Source organism: Scyliorhinus canicula, chromosome 5, assembly GCF_902713615.1.
Source record: "Scyliorhinus canicula chromosome 5, sScyCan1.1, whole genome shotgun sequence".
Lineage (NCBI taxonomy): Eukaryota > Metazoa > Chordata > Chondrichthyes > Carcharhiniformes > Scyliorhinidae > Scyliorhinus > Scyliorhinus canicula.
The window spans coordinates 85,486,811-85,508,732 of NC_052150.1; the positions used below are offsets into that span (position 1 = coordinate 85,486,811).

The following is a 21,922-nucleotide window of genomic DNA, read 5'->3' on the forward strand; positions in this document are numbered from 1 at the left end:
CCTGTGCTCACTGACTTACACTAAATTCCTAGTCTAATGGTACCTGAATTCAGAAATTCTTTTGGATAGCTCCATGGCTTGCCTCACCTATCTCTAACTTCATCCAATCCTAAAAACCGTTGAGATCTCCTTGCTTCTCCAATTCCGGCATCTTGCACATGTTGGATTTTAATTGCTCCATTGTTGATGGCTATACTTTTAGCTATCTTGTCCCTAAACTGTGAAATTGCCGTACTAAACCTCTTTTCTCTTCTCTCTCTCTCTCCCCCCCCCACCCCCCGCATCTCTTTCTTCCTTTAAGATGTTCCTTATGTTGACATCTTGTCCAAACTTCTCTCCTGTTTTAATATCTCGGTGTCAAAAGTGTTTATTGATGACACTCGTGTTAAATGCCAGGGGATGTTTAGGTATGAAGAAGGTGCTATATAAATAAATGCTGATTAAAAATAGACACGGGTACATGTTAGCAATTTGATATTGGAATGAGTAGGGAAGGATAAAATAGCAATCTCTGATTAAACATTAAACTCAGCGTAGAGCATCTTTGGCATTAAAGTGCACTGGTGAGGATTGAATGCTGTGGGAATTGACCGCTGTATGATGACTCCACACTGATACCATGTAAAAAGCTCTATTTTTGGTCTGGATTTTACCACATGTTGATGAAATCCATCAAGCACCTATCCTTTTGAGGGTATAATGAGGGTAGATTAATTACGGCAGTGGATGGGCAGCCCAAAGGTTTAAGTTCCGTTTCCACCGTGGAAAGATGTGAACTTAAATTGAACAAATCTTTTAATTTGTGGTTATATACTGTGAAAATGATGTTTAGTTGGAAATAGTTCAACTAATTCACTAATGACTTTTTCAGGCAAGGAACCCTCTGTCCCTATGTGCTTTCATCAAAAGGAGTCCTGATTCCAGGTTGCTAAGTGAACTAATTGGACAAGAAAATTTCATGGGTGAACATTGCCTTAAATCAAACTGAGAGGAATGTATTTCAGAGAAACATAGAATGGTTAGAGTTCGAGAGAAAGCCATACAGTCTATGCCATGCTCTCCGGCAGAGCAACTCCAGTAGTCAAGCTTAGCTGTGAATGTTTTCTTACAATCGGGGCTTTCAAAACAGAATGAATCTGTCGCTAGTAGTACAATCTCGATCCCAACTACTCGTTCCATAAATAAGCTTTTCTTCATGCCACCATGGTTTCTCTCACCAGCCACTTAATGCCAGTGTCCTCTGGTTCTCAACCTTTCTGTCATAAGGGGAAGGTTTCTTTCTAACTGATCTGTCCAGACTTCTCAATTAAAAAACTTCATCAAATTTCCTCCCGTCTGTTTTTGAGGAGATCAATGTTTCTGCGCCTGCACCCCTTTTAGAATAAAAGGTGAAATGTTTTTCTTCGAGGGTTGCAAGTCTTTGAAATTCTCTTCCTCAAATGGCAGTGGAAGCAGGAATGATCTCTGATAGGGGGGAAGGCAGGAGAGATTATATGACAAAAGCAATGACGGCACAAAGCAAAAGGACGGTAATAATATGACGAGTAAAATATGACTAAAGATGTTTCTGTAAGAGGTGTAACTGAGAAGCCGAATCACTGACAACAGTTGCTATCCAAAAGCAAACACACAGACTGGAAACCAGGTTATGGTCTCAAATTGTTGAATTCAACCTTTCGGATGCAACACTGAAAAGTGTCTAATTGAAAGTTAAGGGGCAGGATTCTCTGGTCACCGACGGCGAAAATGCGTTTGGAGATTAGCTGGAGAATCAACGTTTGTGCCAAAATCAGGGTTGCTGCCGCTTTTGCGGTGATCCGCCACCTCCAAAGTGGCATACTCAGGATGTTGCCTGAGGCCCACCCCTTGATGCTCCGCCCCCGACAGGCCGAGTTCACGACGGCGTGGGTTTCTCATGCTATTACTTGTCGGGAACTCGACGTGGCGGCTGCGGACTCAGTCCAGCGCTGCCACAGTTGGGGGAGAGCCAATCCACGGGCAGGGGGAACTTTGGCAGGGGCTGTGGGTGGTCTGGGGCAGCTGGCCAATGGAGGGGCATTATTTGGCAGGCCAGGTCCACGCTTGGCCGGCGCCATGTTGCACGGCACAGCCGCTGCAGGCCGCCGCCATGTGCCTGCATGGCCAAGGACCAGGCAATTCTCCGGCCGTATCGGCAGCTAGAGCCGGGTGCTCTACACTGTCTGCCTGCTTGGCCCCCCCCACCAAACGGAAGATCGGTGGCCATTTTGCGCCAAATTTTCGGTCGCAAAACACCACCATTTCCACGCCGGCGTTATAGCCTCAAAAACGGAGAATTCAGCTCCAGGTGTTGTTCCTAAAGTTTACATTGCATTACATTGTTTTTCGTCGCTGAAGCTGTTCCAGAGGTCGAAGTGGGTGTAGAGGGGAGAATTAAAATTACAGTTCAGATTATACTGTCTTTAATTTCCTTAGTTAGTCATGGATTGTGCATCCTACCCCTGGAGTCATTCTTTCTCATTGGAATATATATTTTCTTTCTGAGTATTCTGAAATATCTAGTTAAATGTCTGTCAGTGCAACTCTACTGACCTATCCCTTAAACTAATTTCCTCATTTACTTTGGTCTATCTTCATACCCTCATTACTGCCCTTATTTAAGTTTAAAACACGAGTCTTAAATCCGTTCCACTTGCCCACAAACTGACTGTGAAATTCAATCATATAAGGGCAGCACGGTGGCGTAGTGGTTAGCCCTGCTACCTTACGGCGCCAAGGACCCCGGTCACTGTCTGTTTGGAGTTTGCACATTCTCCCCATGTCTGCGTCGGTCTTAACCCCACAACCCAAAAAAATGTGCAGCATAGGTGAATTGGCTATGCTATATTGCCCCTTAATTGGAAAAAATTATGATCACTGATGCCTTCACTATGAGGTCATTAATTAATCCTGTTTCATTGCACAGTAATAGATCTAGTATAGCCTGCTCTCTGGTTGGCTCAGGACATCATGCTCTACCCATTCTATAAACTCATCATCCAGGCTACCTTTGCCAATGTGGTGTCCAAACTATATATAGATTAAAATCACCCATGAATATAACCATACCTTTCTCACGAGCTGACTGGAAGATGAGGGTAATGCTTATGATCTCAACGGAATTGTTCTGCAAACATTTACTCAAATTAATTAAGTGATTGGGGGCATCTTTGGTGTGTATATTTATCTAATAAATTAATTTACATTCCTTATTGCAGTCCATTTTGTAAACCGAATATTTAGTTAGGATATCATATAGATAATCCGGATTTAGTTTTCCTGGTGCAGAGGGAGACCACATCGTGTGCAGTGAATACAGTATACTAATTGGGAAGAAGTACAAGTAAATTGCTGTTTTACTTTGAAGGAATGATTGGACAGTGGGAAGGGAAGAGCTAAAAGGTGTTAAATCTTTTGTGCTTGAATGTGGAGGTAAGCTAGGAAAGAGGAGAGGGTTGTGGAGGCATGTGCCAAATCAAAATGCTGGGAGGAGAAGGGAAGATAGCAGGGATGGCGGGGGATGATACATTGAATGTAGCAGCCAGGGTGGAAAGTGATAACAAGGGGGAACCCCGATGTGGTTCTAGGAGGGTTAGGGAAGGGATGAGAGAAGAAGTGCAGGAAATGGGATGGACACCATTGAGGGCTCTGTCAACTGTGATGTGGGGGCATCTTCGGTTTGAGAATTCTTCTGTCAGATTTGTTGCTCAACTTGCTTAATGACTTCACTATTCCACAACACCAGAGATCCTGCTCAGAAGGCACCAAAATAAAATTAACATTGTCAAAGGGGAAATGAAAGCCACACAGCCTGCTAAACTTTGTGGATAGCTTTCTTGGAGGTCAGCAGCTGGTGCCATTCCTCTGTCGCTGACTGCAATATCAGGGCCATTACTGTTATTGAGTACATTGTCCTGAAGTATGACCATTCTTTCATTCTTGATTTTGGAATAAATGTGTAGGATATTTTCGAGTTTATTTTAAGAAATGTAGCTGTAAAAAGAAAAAAAAAAGGCCTGCTTTCAAAATTAGGGCCACCCTCGTACTCAAACTAAAGCAGCAATAGGCTCTGGCCACAGGTTTTAAATTTGTGTTCAAATTATTTTTCAAATATCTTAAGTTGCCAACACTAGCAGCTTAGTTCTGATTTTGGAATTATCTACTAGTGTCAAGGAAACCCCTTTTCAAATGTCCAGACGTTCAAAATTCCTGTGAAGTAAAACTAGAAGTGCAAGTAGGGAGTTTCCGTGACTCCCAAGGCTTGGGTGCCAAGGCTTGTCAGCTATGGTTTGGACATGCTTGCAGTAAAGGAATATATAAGAGTACTTACTGTGTGCTTCATGTAATATTGCTGTATGTTCATCCAGTCATCAAACAATGTACTCTTTGAAATTGTTACAGATTTGTTATAAATATTGATCTCTAACAGCATTGCTATTCTTTTTGTGTAGAGACATGATGAAGAAGCTATCGTGGATTTGGGTAAAACAAGCACAATTGTCAACACAAACTTTGAGAAAGAAGAACTAGAGAGTAAGTTTGCAAATAATGTTATCTTCCAAAATTCTTGAGGTTCTCAAGTTTACATGATAGTTGTAATTTCAAGTATTGCAACTGAATATTTTTAATACGTGAAGCCTATTTTTAGCAAAACCAAATGTCTTGGAATGACCTTGAAGTTGCCACTTGGCATGAGGATATTCAAAAAACATTGACTCTTGGTGCTTTGAATCCAAGTGCCTTCAGTGGAACAGTTTTTACAAGTATTTGTGTACTATCTTTTTTACCATTTTAAGACGTTCCTAAAATAAATGTTAAACATCCTGGCCAGTAGTTTCAAGGTGTACTGTTTGTCCCCTTTTTTGGCTTCTCTTCTGAATTATCAAATGTACAAAGAAAAGTCAGTTAATAAACTAATTTTAGTCCCACCTCTAAGGACTCTGGTGTTCTCTGGAATAGACATTTTGGATAATAGGTTGTTGGAGTATTTTATCAAAGCCATGTTTAATTCCTCATTGTCAAATTCTACCCTTGTGCAAATCAGATATTGGATTTTTAACAATTTTCACCTTTGTGAGTGGAGGCAGGAAAAAAGTAATTAATTCTGGTTTTGTTCATTAATCCCAGTTTACAATCTTTTTTTTGTCACTTCAGATATTGTCTGCAATATTGTATTCCATGTATTGTTTGCCTTTTCTTTGTTTTCAGCTGAAAAACCTTTTGCTGCTGGGATTTTATAAAGATGTTAGCTATTTTCTTTTTCTTTAGTAGTGAGGAGGGTAGTAGTAGAATTTAGGAGGATACAGACTAGTGAAATGGGAATTCACATGCAGGTTATATTTAAATGTAGCGAAGTGTGGAATAAACATTTAAAAGAAAAAGGGCAAGAAGCAGAATAATCTCAATGGTACAATTTTAAAAGGGGGTGCAAGAATGTACCCTTTTACATACAAATGTCTTTGAAATTGGCAGAGTATATTAATACAGCTCTTAATCTTTATAAATAGAAGCCTGGAGCACAAAAACAACGTGGTTACAGTAAATTTTTATGAATCATTGGGTAGACCCAATAGAACGACTGAGTTAGAGGGTGACCTGATAGAGATCTCCAAGATTGAGAGGCATTGATAGATTGGATGGGCAGGCACTCTTTCCCAGGGTGGAGGGACCAGTTATCAGGAGGCATTGGTTTAAGGTCCGTGGGGCAAAGTTTAGAGGAGATGTACGAGGCAGGGTTTTTACACAGAGGGTGGTGAGTGCCTGAGCACGTTGCCAGGGGAGGTTGTGGAAGCAGATACATTAACGGCATTCAAAAGGCATCTTGACAAACAGATGGTTAGGATGGGTAGAGAGGGATATGGCACAAGGAAGTGCTGAGGGTTTTGGCCAAGGTTGGTATCATGACCAGTGCAGGCTTGGAGGGTCAAATAGCATGTTCCTGTGCTGTATTGTTCTTTGTTCTTTGATTATTGTTTCCAATCTAGGCTCGGCACCTTTGAAAGGATGTCAAGGCCAGAAAGTAGAAAAAATATGCAAGAGTGCCTCCAGGCATGAGGAGTTTCAATTTAGTGGAAAAATCTGAGAAGCTAGGATTGTTCTTGGATAAGGTTTAAGGTATTCAAAATGATGAGGTTTTTGAGTAGACTAGGAGAAATTGCTTCTCATAGTGTAGGTAACATTTTTAAGGTGATTGCCAAAATAACCAGTGCTGTGTTGATGAATTTTTGTTTTACTCGATGAGTTATGATCTGGAATGGATTGTGTGACCCGGGATGGTCGAAGTAGATTCATTAGTAACTTTCAAGGGTGTTTGGATCTTTATTTGAAAGTTTTGAAGTGTGGGGAAAGAGCAGGGATTTGGGGACCAAGTCGAGATTTGGCACTAGTACTGAATAACTTCTGTTCTGTATTATTTTATATCCTAGGTTCTTTTTTGGAGTTCATGCGGATGAATTTACGCTAGAAAACCCTGCATTATAATGCAGCTACCAAATATACATCAATATGCCACTAACGCATGATGCTGATGGCTGTGTAAATGGGGTCTGTCTCATTCATGGTTATTTATAAAAAAGGGTTTGCATTTCGGCCTGTCTGGGGAACATGGCATTTACAGTCTAAAATTCTTATCACTTATAGGAAATAGTATTGTTTTACTGGAGGAAAAAAAAGGTTTCTGACTGTATTCTAGAATATCAGCATATGACTGGAGATTGGCGGACAGTCTAATTAGTTATTGTTATTGATCTATCCTTATTGGACTGTTTAAAAATTCTTCCTATGGCATGCTTGGTGCTTCTATATTTGTGGGTTTGTAGTTCAGCCAGTTTCGGCAATGTGGGAAACATGAACATAGATGTCAGTTTTTGACCTGAATGACTGAAGTGCAAAATGTGAAAGTGTATTTGCGGCAGTACGTGCAATGCGTTGAGTGGGGATTTGCAGTTTGCTTTCTTAGTCTTCATGTTCCTTTTTATTTCTTGGTTTTCAGTCAGTTTAGAATTATCATACCACAAAGCTGTTGATTAGTCACTTCCTTTGCAACCGAAGCTGCTGTTGTTCTGCAAAGTTCACTGGTTCACTTTTGTTTCTAAAATATGCCACAACCACGCCCAACTTCTTTTAAAAATACTTATTCCTACAATTGTGTAGCTATTTTTGGTAATTGATAATGGTGGGTCCATAGTTAGCTTCATGTGATTTAATGCTTCAGTTATTCAGGTTGAGGGGCGGGCAGGGACTTCCATGTTCCCATTTCTTAGCATTGCTGAAACTGGCAGAATTAGTAAAAACAGATGTGCCACATATGCCCGATGGATAATGCTTTGCAGTGTTATGAGAACCATATCAATGCATTCAGAGAGAACCCTGTTTTGAACTGTAACTTTGAATGTTTCTAAATATGCTATTTATACAAATCGTTTTGGTATATTGCCAGCCCATTTGTATTTAAGGTCCTTTGAAATCTAGCATGTTGGTGTAAATACAGTGTTAGAAACCAAATTCCTATGACCGCTGTTTCAGAAGCCAAATTGTGTTTTACAAATAATTGTAAGACTTTTTGGTGTATAGAAAGTGCAGGGACAAAGTCAATAAGGAAATCAAAGATGCTAATCTATGTTTTTTGAATCCTTATTAATTATCCTATTGACCCCTCATTATTTCATGCACCTTGATTACATCTCCCCTTGGCCTCAATCCAGCCTATCTAGTCTTTTTTCTCAACCATAGTTCTCCATTTCTGGAAACATCCTGTGGATCTCCTCTAGCCTCTCAAGTGCAACCACATCCTCAATTTAATATGGTGACCTGAACTAAATGCAGTACTGCAGATGTGATCTGACTAGTATTTTATACAGTTCCAGCATAATCTTCCTGTTCTATACTCCAGACCGTGGGCGTTTTAAAATGCCTTCTTATCACCTTATTTACCTGTCTTGCTATCTTTAAGGATCTATGCACATGGTTACCACCATTTGAGGAGTGACGTAACTCCTCTACTCTCTCACTTCGGGTTTGACAGGTGACTGGGTTTTTGTGAATTTGCAGAGGATGTGCTTTGCCAATTCGAAAAGGGTGCAGATTTGTTTGCGCTCTCTCCCGTTGCAAAATCAAGATCGTGCCATAATGTGGCGAGAAACCAATAATCGCTACTTAAGCCCAATCTCCATACAATTAACGGAGCGATCTCCAATCTAATGGCACCCCGATTTAATGCTCTCCACAGCAAGGGGTCACGCAGGCACCGATTAGTACCATATTTAAAAAACTTGAAGCTAGCAGAAGGGCACCAATGGGGCTGGTTTAGCTCACTGGGCTAAATCGCTGGCTTTTAAAGCAGGCCAACAGCACGGTTCGATTCCCGTACCAGCATCCCCGGACAGGCGCCAGAATGTGGCGACTAGGGGCTTTTCACAGTAACTTAATTGAAGCCTACTCGTGATAATAAAGCGATTTTCATTTTTTTTTCCATTTTCAATGGCCTTGGATATGGGGGGGTGGGGGGAGATGGGAGGGGGAGGTAGAGGAGGGATGGGTATTTCAGTGCCCACGAGTCCACCATACCAACCCCTAGGTTGTATGGTCCCGTTCTGGGAGCAGCACCAGCCCGCCTGTCCCACTGATGACCCATAATTCCCACTGACCGCAAAGGCCTCTGGCCATGCGGCTGAAGGCCTTAGATAATTGGGAATGGTATTTATGTGAGCACTTCACACATCCCAAGTCGGTCCCCATGGGTAGCATGTGGGAGTTATTGCCTAACATCCCAATTAGACTGTGATGACTGGACACTGTACCTGAACACTGCGGGAGGCAACACATAGGATGCAGCAGCCGACATCTGAACACCCAGGGACTGGGCTGCAGCACTGAGGACATTTCCGCGACCAGAGAGTGGGTGTGTGCACCGGCCAGTGCCCAGCCCAGGTAACATTACGTGCAGCGGCTTGGGGTCCGGTGAGTACGGGGTGCGTGGGCAGGGTGTGTTGGCTGGGGGTTTGCGGGTGTAATGGGGGAATTGGAGGGTCCCGGGGTGGAATACATCGCTTGTTGTCTCGCCTCTCACCAATTCCTGACCGATTTGGAGGGGGTGGACGATATCTTGGTCTCTGCGGAACTTGCCCTCGTGGAGCTGCTGGCAGGCCAGGCGTCTCGATGGCGGAGGAGGCAGAGGGTTGTGGTGGTGCCCCATGCGCAGGGCTCTGCCCCACACTCTGAGGACCCGGCCACCCATCCGGCCAGGGAGGGACCCAGAGGGGGAGGTCCGCGACAGCCCAAGGTGTATGGTTGTTGTTGGTCTTTCGAGCAGATGATGGACAGCATGTGCCGCAGGAGAGTCTGTCTCAACAAGGGGATGGTACGGCACCTGTACCATGACGATGTGGACTTGCCATCATGTGAAAGAGGAGGATCCCAGCTCCTGGTGGCTGTGAAGGTCGCCACAGCACTGAACCTCTACACCTCAGGATCATTCCAGGGCTCGAGTAGGGACTTGTGTGGCATCTTACAAGCTACAGCCCACAAATGCTTCTGTGAAGTCACGGATGCCCTGTTTGCCTGGGTAGCAAACTATATCAAATTTGACATGGACCAGTCCCAACAAGATGCGTGGGTAGCAGGATTCTCGGCCATCGACGGAGTGCCCCAGGTCCAGGGGCTAATAGATGGCCTGCATGTTGCCTTGGGTATACTGGGCTGTCTGAGTGCCCTACATCAACAGGAAGGGGTTCCACTCCCTGAACATTCAACTCGTGTGCGACCACCACTTGAAGATCATGCATGTGTGCGCGCACATCCCAGGGAGACACAAGTACGGAGGTCGGTGACCTGTATGCAGACCCAATACAACGAGGCCCATGCGGCCACCTGGCCTGTCATTGAGTGGTGCATCGGACTTCTCAAAATGCGGTCTGATACCTCGACCGCTCTGATGGTGCACTGCAGTACATCTCCAGTGGGTTACCCACTTTTTAGTGGTCTGGAATATATGGCAATCTCGGAGAAGGAGGACAAGAAGATGACGGACGAGGAGGGACTGGAGGATGAGCCTGAGGACGTCCCACAGGGCCAGCTGGAGGATGGAGTACAGGCAGGAGCGGCTATGGTTCGGCAACCTGGAGGGCCTGGGAGGCCCTCATCCTTGCCTGCTTCACGCAGGACGTGGACTCGTTGGTTATACTCCTTTCCCCAACCCCCACACACCCTTCCCGCCCCATCCCTCTTGGGGAGGGCGTGGGGCGGTGGAGGAGAAGGCCTTGACCGCCATGTCTGGGGAGATGGAGCATAGAATATAGCAGAGAGGGCTTGGTACAACTTTATAAAACATTGGTTAGGCCACAGATGGAGTACTGTGCAGAGTTCTGGTCACCACATTATCGGAAAGACGTGATTGCACTGGAGGGGGTGCAGAGGAGATTCACCAGGACGTTGCCTGCGATGGAAAGTTTCAGCTATGAAGAGAGCCTCAAAAGGTTGGGCTTGTTTTCCATGGAGCAGAGGTAACTAAGGGGGGCCGTGATCCGATAGAGGTATACAAAATTTTGAGAGACATCGATAGGGTAGATCTGCAAACTTATCTTCTACATCACATCCAAGTAGTTAATGTATATAACAAACAGACAAACAGCAAGGGCCCCACCACAGATCCCTGAGGTACACTGCTGGTCACAGGCTTCCAATCACAAAAGCAACTCTCCAGCGTCACTTATTAACAAGTCAATTTTGGATTGAATGTGCCAACTTTTCTCTGATCCCATGGGTTTTAACCTTTTGGACCAGCCTTCCATGTGGGACTTTGTCAAAGCTTTATTGAAGTTCATGTAAACCATGCGCTACTCTCATAAATATGTTTAGGACTTTCGGTGACGGCATGTGAAACCAGGTCACACAAAAGGTGGCTCGAGCCATTGTCCTGGTATTTTGATCCCTTTTGCCCAGTTTTCTTCGGGAGATTTTGGGTTCTAACCCAGTAGGTTGGTGTGAAGAACAGAAAGGCGACAGAAGAATGCCAAAAGCCTTGTCGAAAAAGGCCACCGGAAAGAAAACCCAGCTGGGTAGCCCGACAAAGGTATCTGGGTGAGAAAAGATAGCAGAGGCGGTCGCACCCATCACATTAGAGTTGCTGGCTGGGGTGAGGCACAGGAGTTGGAGAAGTTTGCCAGGTAGATGGCTGGTCAATATGAACGACAAGGGAAGGAAATTAAAGAGTGGTTCAAAGCCATCATCGAGGAGGCATTGGGCCCGATATGGGAGCAGCTGGGCAAGACAGTCAAGACTGAAGGAGCAAGGGGAGACGGTGAAAGGCATGGAGGAGGACTTGTCGAGGATCAGTTTGACTTGTTGGAAGCTGAGGTGCTGCTCATGGTGGACAGGAATAAGGTCCTGAAGGCCAAAGTTGAAGATTGGGAGAACAGGTCGAGGCGAATGAACCTCCGAAGGGTGTGATTGATGGAGGGAGTGGAAGGCCCAAGACCAAACGAGTATTTTTCAGAAATGTTTTCTCGATTAGTGGGAGGGGATGAAGTGTTTGCCGCTCCGGAATTGGACAGGGCGCATTGAGCTCTGCAGCAGAAGCCATGGCTGAATGAACCGCTGCAGGTGGTGATCGTCTGATTTCACAGTTACCAGAGGAAGGAGTTGGTCCTGGGGTGGGCCAAGAAGAGTTCCATCTGCTAAGGGCAGCACGGTGGCGCAGTGGGTTAGCCCTGCTGCCTCACGGCGCCGAGGTCCCAGGTTCGATCCCGGCTGTGGGTCACTGTCCGTGTGGAGTTTTCACATTCTCGCCATGTTTGTATGGGTTTCGCCCCCACAACCCAAAGATGTGCAGGCTAGGTGGATTGGCCATGCTAAATTGCCCCTTAATTGGAAAAAATTAATTGGGTACTCTAAATTTATATATAAAAAAGAAAAGTTCCATCTACCAGAACATTGGGGTCGAACTGGTGAAGCGGCAGGCGGCCTTCAATAAGACGAAGACGGTGTTGTACAATATAGTATGCAATTCGGAGTGGTGTATCTAGCGAGGCTGGGAGTCATGCTGGTCTTGAAGGATCACTATTTTGATATGCCGGGGCAGGCCAAGGCCTTCATCATCAAGGACAAAGGACTGGGAATGGTTTGAGGATAGCTGGTGGGATATTTTGTGTGTGGAAGTTGGGTTGGGATGGCTGTAAATATTATAATATGGTGTGTTATCTTTTTGCTCTTTTTCTTGGAGGTTGGTGTTTTGTTTTGTGGAGACCAGGGTCATGGGGAAATGGTAGAGCAGGGGGAACTATGAGAAGGATGCTGAGATTGGAACAAGGGAGTAGGCAGTATGGGCTTGGGGGTGGGGCTGTAGGTCTTTGTTTTGGTCATTTTTGGGTAGGACTTGGAGGGGGTGGTCGGGGATGGGACACCTTGCTCGCACTGAAAGGTAGGCTCGTGAATGGGAGTGGTGTGGGGGGTGGCGGGCGGGAGGAAGGGGTTGCAACCTGTTGGGCCAGTTTGGTGAGGTTCAATGGGTAGTATGTTTGTTTGGGAAGGGGCTAGTTGAGGTGGCAGGCTTTCTACCGGCTTTTTGGCAGCGGTGGGCGGGTGGAGGAATGTGTGGTAGGGAGCTAACAATGACCAAGGGGATTACTTTGTCTTGGATGGGCCTGGGGCCTTGCAACTTGAGATGAAGGTGATGGCGCTGACTTTGGGGCGGGGGCGTTGAGAGGTCCCAACAAGTTTAGTTTGGGAGCCAACGTGATGCATGGTGCTTTTACAAGAGACTCAAATGGTGGCACGGGACCAGACTAGGGTCTGGAAATCCTGGGTGAGCCAGATATTTCACTCTGACTTTAATAGTAGGGCGTGGGAGGGGAATCTTAAGAGAGTTTGGTTCAGGGCGGAGAGGGCTATCGCTGATCAGGGTGAACGTACGTGATGGTTCTTTCCACTTGCCTCCCGCTGTGTGGGTAAGAAATTAATGAGGTTCAAGCAGTCTATTTTTTTTCCTTCATGTTTGGCTCATGAAAGATTTCTATGTATAAACTTCAAAACAAAGTATTTCTGATTTTTGACTGTTGCCACTTGGCAGCAAGTAGCTTTAGGTAATTGGTCCTTGAACATATCCACCCATTACAGCATTAAGTGGGGCGAATTCCCAGGATTACCGTCACAAATCTCCTCCTGCACAGAAATTTTGGATGCTCTAGCAGGTTCCTTTTTGTTCATGGCTTGTAATTGTTGTACACTTGGACAGATTCAAGAGTAGTTCAAGTTTAAGAGCAGCACTTTCACCTTTGTCTTTTCGTTTTGACAATTTTTGACTTTGCAGGCAGGCTGGACCTGATATCTGTTTTGCTATACTTCTGATAGCATAATATGGGGCTTGGAATTTTGGTGTTAAGTTTCTTTCTGGTATATTATGGTGTGTATCTCAGCTCATATTTTTAATAAAGTATAAAAAATGCTCTCTTACCCCTTCGGCAAAGATAATGGACAGTGTTGTGAAGTAGTTGCCAAAATACCAGTAAAGACCATACAATGCACCTTCAGTAATCCTCTGACATAAATGGCCTTGATATTATGGTCTACAGTGAATGAGAATCCTATTAAAAAGCAGAGAATGCTGCATCCCCAAAGCCACATCATGTCAGATTAAGTAATTATAATATTGGCAAGTTTTTAACACTTCTGCGAAGATTGTCAGTTCAAGGGTAGTTTTATTGCAGGTGTTTGCCCACAATGGAGTCCCCTTAGAAGTACATGTTCTTATCCTTCTGGATTTAGGGAAAATAATACATTGTTCCCTCACTTAGAAAATTCTGAGATTTTTTCAAAATCAATGTTGGCTTCTGTGAGTTTAATCAGAAGTTTGGTGACTATATTTTTTGCTTTCCAGGTCATAGGGCTGTATACATTGGGGTTCATGTTCCTCTTGGGAGGCAAAGCCGAAGGCGTCACAGGCATCGTGGTCATAAGCATCATCATAGGAAAAAGGGAAAAGAAAAGGACTCTGATAAAGAAGATGGAAGAGAGTCTCCCTCATATGGTAAGAATTAATAACTGTTCTCAGTAGTTCTGGGTCAAAATGCCGAAACTCCTTTTCTAACCACAGTGTGGCTGTCCGACACCACATGGACTGCAACAGTTCAAGAAGATGGCTCACCACCACCACCTAAAAACAATTAAGGATGGGTAGTAATTGTTGGTCGAGCCAGTGATGGCCACATTCCCTGAACAACTATTGAAAAACAAGTCAAATTAATGGCATTATATTAATAGAGATTCAAATGTATTAGGTTTATTTGTTTCTTGCCATTCATTTTTTTTCCTGTTAGTTGTCTTTATATCTCCTTTTACTTCTCTTTCCTTCGATTGCTTTCTCCTCCCCCCCCCCCCCCCCCCCCCCCCCCCCCCCGCCTTCTTCTGTTTTGTGGCCAAGGTACTCTGTCCACACTCATGGGCTCCCTCCCTGTGCTTTTCTTTCTCTTTCAGTGCTTGAGACTTTCTTCCACACTCTCTTGAAGTTTGCAGTGTACTCCTTCCCAGCCATGCCCTCCTTTTTCTTTTTGTGCTCGTGGATTTCCCCCTTCCTCTTGTCTTTGCTGTTCGTAATCTTTTTCACTCTCCTTTCTCTTTTCATTTCTTCCATTATATTTTTCTTTACTGCATTTATTATTTCATTTGCCCTTGTAGCTAGAAAACTGCTATATAGTGTGGCTACTAATGAGCCATTAATCAGCAAAAGCCTAGTTTGACCCCTAGTAATTTATGATTTTAACAATTAAATGCTGCTGCATTTGACTTCTTTGTCCTTTGGCTGAAAAAACACTATCAGACAAGATATTCTCTGACATTGAAAATTCAGTCATCCCTGTTGAAATGTTTGTCCATTGGTAGAAGATAGGATCAGACTGGCTGCAATGTATTGCATGATGGAATAACTTATTCATGTTTGGTAATTAATCTCTGATAGGAATAACAACCACTTCAGGGTCTATTAGAGCATTGGCACCAGTAGAAACACATCAAGGCATGAATTTGTGTTGATACTTTAAAAGAGGCTGGGCAAGGAAAACTTGTTTGTTTCCTCTGACTTTAAGCCTATCTTCAGTGTTGAATGCAGTTGAATTATTTTTCAAATCCATGTAGGAAAGTGACATGTCAAACTTCAAATGCTTTCTGGTACTTTTATTTTAGATTGCTTTCAAGAAGTGCAAACGACAGGTAAAATAACTAGTTAACAGACTAGAAAGAGATTTACTCACAAAACGTACCTTGTCTGTCTCATTGTGCTCATCTACCATGCTATTTTAAAAGATGATATTGTTTAATAGATTATATAAGTGTAATTTTTTTTGAGGGGGAAAATAATCCATTGAGGCTATTTGAAAAGGAAATTAGAGGATGCTCTGATAGGATGTGCCACAGCAAGAAACTATCAAACTGTTTTGTACTTCTGTTGGTGTGCAGTATCTTTAGGTTACAAATACATTAGGAGCAAGAGTAAGCCATTCAATCCCTTGAGCCTGCACTGCCATTTGATAAGATCATTATTGATCTGATTTTGGCCTCTGGTTTCTTATTATACCCTCTGACTCTCTTTGCAATCAGAATCTATCTAACGGCCTTAAAAATATTAAATTACCTCCATAGTTTTCTCTCATTTGAAGAGTTTTAGAGCTGTTGCAAGAAACCTATGATCAGGTGAGGCTTCGGAAGGCTTTCATAGTAGGGCCTGGGGGTAGTGATATTGGTGAAGGTTGTGGCTGACCGGGTGGGGTGGGGGGTGGGGGGGGGGGGGGGCAGGTATGTTATAGTAATGGGTAATTTGGAGGGCAGGTTGGTGGTGCTGGTTAGCATGTATGCCCTGAATTGGGATGACGGCGGCGTTATGAAGATGATGTTGGCAGCCATACCGAATTTGGATAAGCACCAATTAATTAGCACCAAATAGAGGCTGGTATAGCCCAGTGGGCTAAAGAGCTGGCTTGTCATGCAGAATAATGCCAGCAGCGCGGGTTCAATTCCCGTACTAGCCTCCCCGAACAGGCGCCGGAATGTGGTGACTTGGGGCTTTAGTTCAACACCAGTTATTTAATGTTGAATGAACTGTGGGTAAACTATTTCTAACCAAGCTGTGGATCTTTTAACCATGCTACTAACAGCTTCTGTAACTCTGATCAAGACTGGCTCTGTTCGGTTCCAGTGTCCTGTTCCTCTTGCATGGCCGCTAGTGGTCAGAGGCTATATACACTTTTATATACATTGTTACTGCATATCATTACATCCCCTTTCCTTGAGAGTTTTAAACATACTACACATCATTTCTGTAAACAAAATACATCATATAAATAACAATGTACTTTATACAATTCACAAATTTTATTGTCCAATCGCACATTCAGCTGCTCTGGTTTCTTTATCTTCCTTGTGGATCTTCTCAACCTTGATATGCTTGGTGAACCTGTGTTAGTATTTTGAACATCGGTCAGTGTATCTGATAAGATTGTGTCACTGTTTTGAACATCGTTCTGTATATTTAAGTGTGACTTCCAATATTTATGTTGGTTCAAGTTGATAGAAGTCTTCACAACACCATCACCTTGCTGTTCTTGACCAGGTTCTTTTGTTTTCCATAGAGCCCAACTGTTTCTTCTCAAAATCTGCTCTTGCTCTGTGATTTCTGTGTATGATCTTGGACCTGTCTCTTGTAGTACACTAACGTTTCTAGACCGTCCGTCAGGATCCTCAATCCTTACAACATCGCTTGGTAACAAAGGTTTAAGACTCCTGGTTGTTCTATCATAGTCTGTTTTCGCTTCTGAGATTCCAGCTTCCGTCTTAACTTTTTGTTTTACCTTGTGTTTGTGTGGAATGGCAATCGTAGCTTGCGATTCATCAGTAACTCTGCAGGTGACAAACCACAGCTTAAAGGTGAAGTTCTATAACTCAGTAGCGCTAGATACAGACCAGTTTTGCTGTCCGTAGCCTTTTTTAATAGCTGCTTTATTATTTGAACTGCCTTCTCCGCTTTACCGTTCAATTGTGGGTATAATGGACTCGTAGTAATGTGCTCAAAATCATATTGCATTTCAAACACTTGCCATTCTTTGCAATGAAAACGTGGGCCATTATCCCTCACCACAGTTTTAGGTATACCATGTCTTGCAACGTTGATTTTGTATTTTGTATTATCACACAACTTGTCGGAGATTGACAGAAGGGCTATTCTTTTGAAAATTCGAATAATAATCAACGTCTATCAGATATTCCTTGCCATTGAGGTAGAAGAAATCCATTCCAACCTTTTGCCATGGAGCTGATGGTATTTTAGCTATGTTCACTGGTTCATCTTCTTGTTGCAGTACTGCACCTTTTGATGCATCAGTACATATTTTTTTGTTCCTTGTTGGATCAAAAACATCAGCACGCGTGGTTGTAAAAGTTTTCTTTAGCTGGAGCCACTCCTGCACATGCTGCTCTGCCCAAGTGAAATAATTCACTTTCTATAGGATGTCTTTGAGACGCGCTGTTTTGGCTCCGAGATTGGGAATCAATTCCCTGAAGTTGATCATGCCCATTATCCGTGGGTCAGGGTATGTTTAGTATGGCATTAATCTTCATTTCATCTGGCTCTATTCTCGGAGCAGAAAGCTTGTCGGCCAGGAATGTCATCGCCTGTACTCCAAACTGACATTTGACCTTATTGAGCCTCAGCCCATTCCGTCTGATGCTTTGTAGGACCTTGATCAGTCTGAAATTGTGTTCCTCTAAGGTGGAACCCCATATAATGATGTCTTCGGACCCCCTCAATGATATGTTCCAAAGCTCTGTAGACTATCTCAGACGCAAATATAATACCAAAGGGCATGCGAAGAAATCAATATCTGCAAAAGGAGTATTGAATGTACAGTACTTGGCACTTTCTTCATCAAGCTTGAGCTGCCAGAATCCCTGCGATTGAGTTTGGTTAACAAATTTCACACCAACATCTAGCTTGTGATCTCTTCCCTGTTTGGAATTTGTTAATGCTCCCTTTTAATGTTTGCGTTCAAATCCTTGGGATCCATACAAATCCTCAGATCGTTATTCTTTTTCACACAGACCATTGAGTTGACCCCGTCTGTAGGCTCTTCTCTTTTCTTTGACTCCCAAGTTGTGTCATCCTGTATAACTCTGCCTTGAGACGGCCACACAATGGTGCTGGAACTTTTTGAGGAGCGGGTATCACCGGTTGAGCATCCTCTCTTAATTGTATTTTATATGTGAAAGGCAAGGCACCAAAGCTTTGCAATATTTTCGGAAAGGCCTGTACAATGGACTCCACTGAAGCACTGTGTATACTCGGTGCACGGTCAGTGCTATAGACTCTCTGCACCAATTCCAGTGCCTCACACGCTTTATCACTCAATAATGATTCATGACCTTCAGCAGCAATTGAGAACTTCAGCTTGGACACTTTAGTTTTTACTTGCACATCTAATTCGCACATACCCAAAGTGTTAATCATACCATTGTAGTCTTTAAGTAAGACCGGTTTATTTTGAATTCTCGGCTTTAGCTGCATGGTCTTAATATCATTTATACTGATTAGGTTTGCCTTTGCACCAGCATCTAATTTAACAGTAATTAGTGATCGATTGAAATTCAAAGGTACAATCCATTTATCCCTTGTTACTGCTGCAATATCACTTTCAGCACTCTTTATACTTGTGGGTGGCATTTTATTCGGTATGGCTTTATTTGATGCATCTTCATCCAACACCAGGCCAATGAAAAATACGTCCGTTAAGTTAGTGTCAGCTATCATGTTAATCGACTACCCTGCATTAGTTTTCTTATTTGAGAAAGTGTTTTGCGAAGTGATTCTACCCTTTGCACTTTGTGCATATTTTGCCAAAAACTGGACATTGCGTTGATAGGTGCTTATAGCCACATTGTTTACATGCAATGGCTGTATGTTCAAACCGTTTAGAATGGCTGCTGGGACCATGTTTCGTTTCTAAGTGTGTCACAATACCAATGGCAGCTGCATCGCTCGCAATATTCTCGGCAAAACATCTTGCATTAAATGTATTAACATGTTGAACAGCTAGTTCGCTAGCATGGCAAAATTTTATGGCATCTTCTAATTGGAGCTCATTTTCTCATAAAAGACGATCTCACACCTTAGTATCATGCAATACAAAAACAATTTGATCTCTAATCATGGAGGATTTCAGGATCGTGAAGTTGCATGTCAGTTTAAAGCCAGTACGAAAACTATTGAATGATTCCCAGTCTTCTGCGTTGGCATTCGAAAAATGAACCTTTCATAGGGGCAGCAGGGTAGCATGGTGGTTAGCATAAATGCTTCACAGCTCCAGGGTCCCAGGTTCGATTCCTGGCTGGGTCACTGTCTGTGTGGAGTCTGCACGTCCTCCCCCTGTGTGCGTGGGTTTCCTCCGGGTGCTCCGGTTTCCTCCCACAGTCCAAAGATGTGCGGGATAGGTGAATTGGCCATGCTAAATTGCCCGTAGTGTCCTAATAAAAGTAAGGTTAAGGGGGGGGTTGTTGGGTTACGGGTATAGGGTGGATACGTTGGCTTGAGTAGGGTGATCATGGCTCGGCACAACATTGAGGGCCGAAGGGCCTGTTCTGTGCTGTACTGTTCTATGTTCTATGTTCTATATGTTTCATTTTTCTTAGGTATACAAGCTCGTCAAATTGTTTGACCACAGCATCAAATTGTCTTCCTCTTGCTCATGCGCAAATGTATTATATATTTGAATCGTCTGTGGGCCAGCTACCATGAGCAATAATGCAATTTTTTCTCTCTTCTGGCTGTGCCTGCAACCCGATAGCTGAGACATACAGCGTGAAGTGCTGCTTAAACGCGTGCCAATTTTCATCCACATTACCAGTAAGTTGGAGCTGTTCTGGAGCTTTCAGACTTTCCATTTGAAGAACCACTTTTTTCTTGGAGCAAGGTTTCTTCTTTGTGTGACGACTGTGCTGTTCAAATCACATCTGGTACCATGTTATATCCGTGTACTATGATAATAAATGAATCAGTATGCAATAGAACATCTAGTTCAAGACTAGTTATTTAATGTTGAAACACTGTGGGTAAACTAAACTATTGCTAACCAAACTGTGGATCTTTTAACCATGCTACTAGTAGCTTCTGTAACTCTGATCAAGACTGGCTCTGTCCGTTCCAATGTCCTGTTCCTCTTGCATGACACCTAGTAGTCGGAGGGTATATACACTTACTGCATATCATTACATGGGAGGCGTGGGAGGACTTGAATACAGTGCTGAATCCAAGGTGGATGGGTTCAAGCTGCGTTCGCTGTCCTCCTTGGTGGTGGTGGTTGGGGGGGGGGGGGGGGAATTGTGGAACCCATGGAGGTTTTTGCATTCCCGATGGTTATCTTGGACCATGCTCCAAATTGGGTGCATGCACAGAGACCTGTGTGGAGGTCGGATGTGGCGCCATTGGCGGACCCAAGCTTTTGTGTAAAGGTGGGACAGAGGATTGAGGATTATGTGGGGTTTAATAGGAATGGGGAGGGGGCAGGGGAGTTGGTGGTGACACTGGAGCAGGTGAAAAAGGCATTTGAGGAGTTTTCTAAAAAGTTGTAGAGGTCGGGGCCTCTGGAGGATGAGTCAGACTTGAATGAGGTTTTGGGGCAGTTGGTGTGTTCTAAAAGAGGAGAGGGCAGAATTGGAGAACCAGTGGGGATGGAAGAGGTGCGGGTGGCAATAAGGAGGATGCAAACGAGTAAGGCACCAGGCCCGGATGGTTCCCAATGGAGTTTTATCAAAGGTTTTTGGATAAGCTGGTGCTGCTGTTCGTGGAGCTCTTTGAGGATGCAGTGGCTCAGGGGCACTACCAGAGATGATGGGACAGGCATCCATTTCATTGCTGTTATCGCATGAATTGTGAATGGAAAGGAACACTTTTCATAGCCAACATCCCTACTTTGTAACTTTATGATGGAGGGATGGTGAGTGGTAAAGTACTGATGGTTGGGCCTCGGACATTATCTTGGTGGACTTCTGCAGAAATGTCTAGTGGCTGAGTTAATTAGCCTCTAACAATTACAGACATCTTCCTTTTTATATTATGTATGACTCCAGCCAGCAGAATATTTCCCCCCTCATCGCCATGACTTCCATCTTATTGGGGAGTCTTGATGCTAAATTTGGTAAAACCTTGGTAAAATTATTTCCCCCCCTCATGTTGGTTCTCCCATCTGCCAGCCCAATCTGGCCAGCCTGTCATTCCGGGCATGGTCAATATTGCTGGACCAAACCATGCTCGGTGATGATCCTTTGAAGTTCCCTACCCCAGAGAACATTCTGACTGTTGCTGTCCTAATGCTTCCTCTAAGTCGAAGTACTGATTCAACTTTGGAGTATTCATTCATCAGCTAAGGGCGGCAGGGTGGCACAGTGGTTATCACTGCTGCTTCACAGTACCAGTGACCCGGGTTCAAATCTGGCCTTGGGTGACTCTGTTTGGAGTTTGCATGTTCTCCCCGTGTATGCATGGGTTTCATTCGGGTGCTCCCGTTTCCTCCCACAATCCAAAGATGTGCAAGTTAGATGGATTGGCCATGATAAAATTGCTCCTTAGTGTCCAATGATTGCAGGTTAAGTGGGGGTAGGGTGAGAGAGTGGGCCACGGTGGGGTGCTCTTCCGGAGCATCGATGCAGACCCTGGCGGACTGGCCTCTTTCTGCACTGTTGGGATTCTTGATATGAAATAAATTCTTTATCGAATACCATGAGACTGGGATTTGAAGTTGATGAAGAAAGGCCATATTCCCCAGGGACTGTATATCACTGTGGTCATGATGTATCCAGGGTGTGGGCTCTGGGATGTTGGCTGAAAGATGGGATTCTCTGTCAAGCTGTTGCTTTATTATTATGTGGCAATTTT

General features: G+C 43.9%; 1 protein-coding gene across 5 annotated transcripts in view; it reads left to right on the top strand.

Moving 5' to 3' along the window:
• LOC119966101 (sodium bicarbonate cotransporter 3-like) overlaps nucleotides 1-21,922 on the top strand; it is a 182,520-nt gene that overhangs the window by 16,942 nt on the left and 143,656 nt on the right. For all 5 annotated transcript variants that reach the window (XM_038797312.1, XM_038797313.1, XM_038797314.1 and 2 more), the window contains exons 2-3: nucleotides 4,470-4,551; nucleotides 13,889-14,038. In XM_038797312.1, the coding sequence (XP_038653240.1) occupies nucleotides 4,470-4,551; nucleotides 13,889-14,038 (232 nt within the window). The remainder of the gene's footprint in view (nucleotides 1-4,469; nucleotides 4,552-13,888; nucleotides 14,039-21,922) is intronic.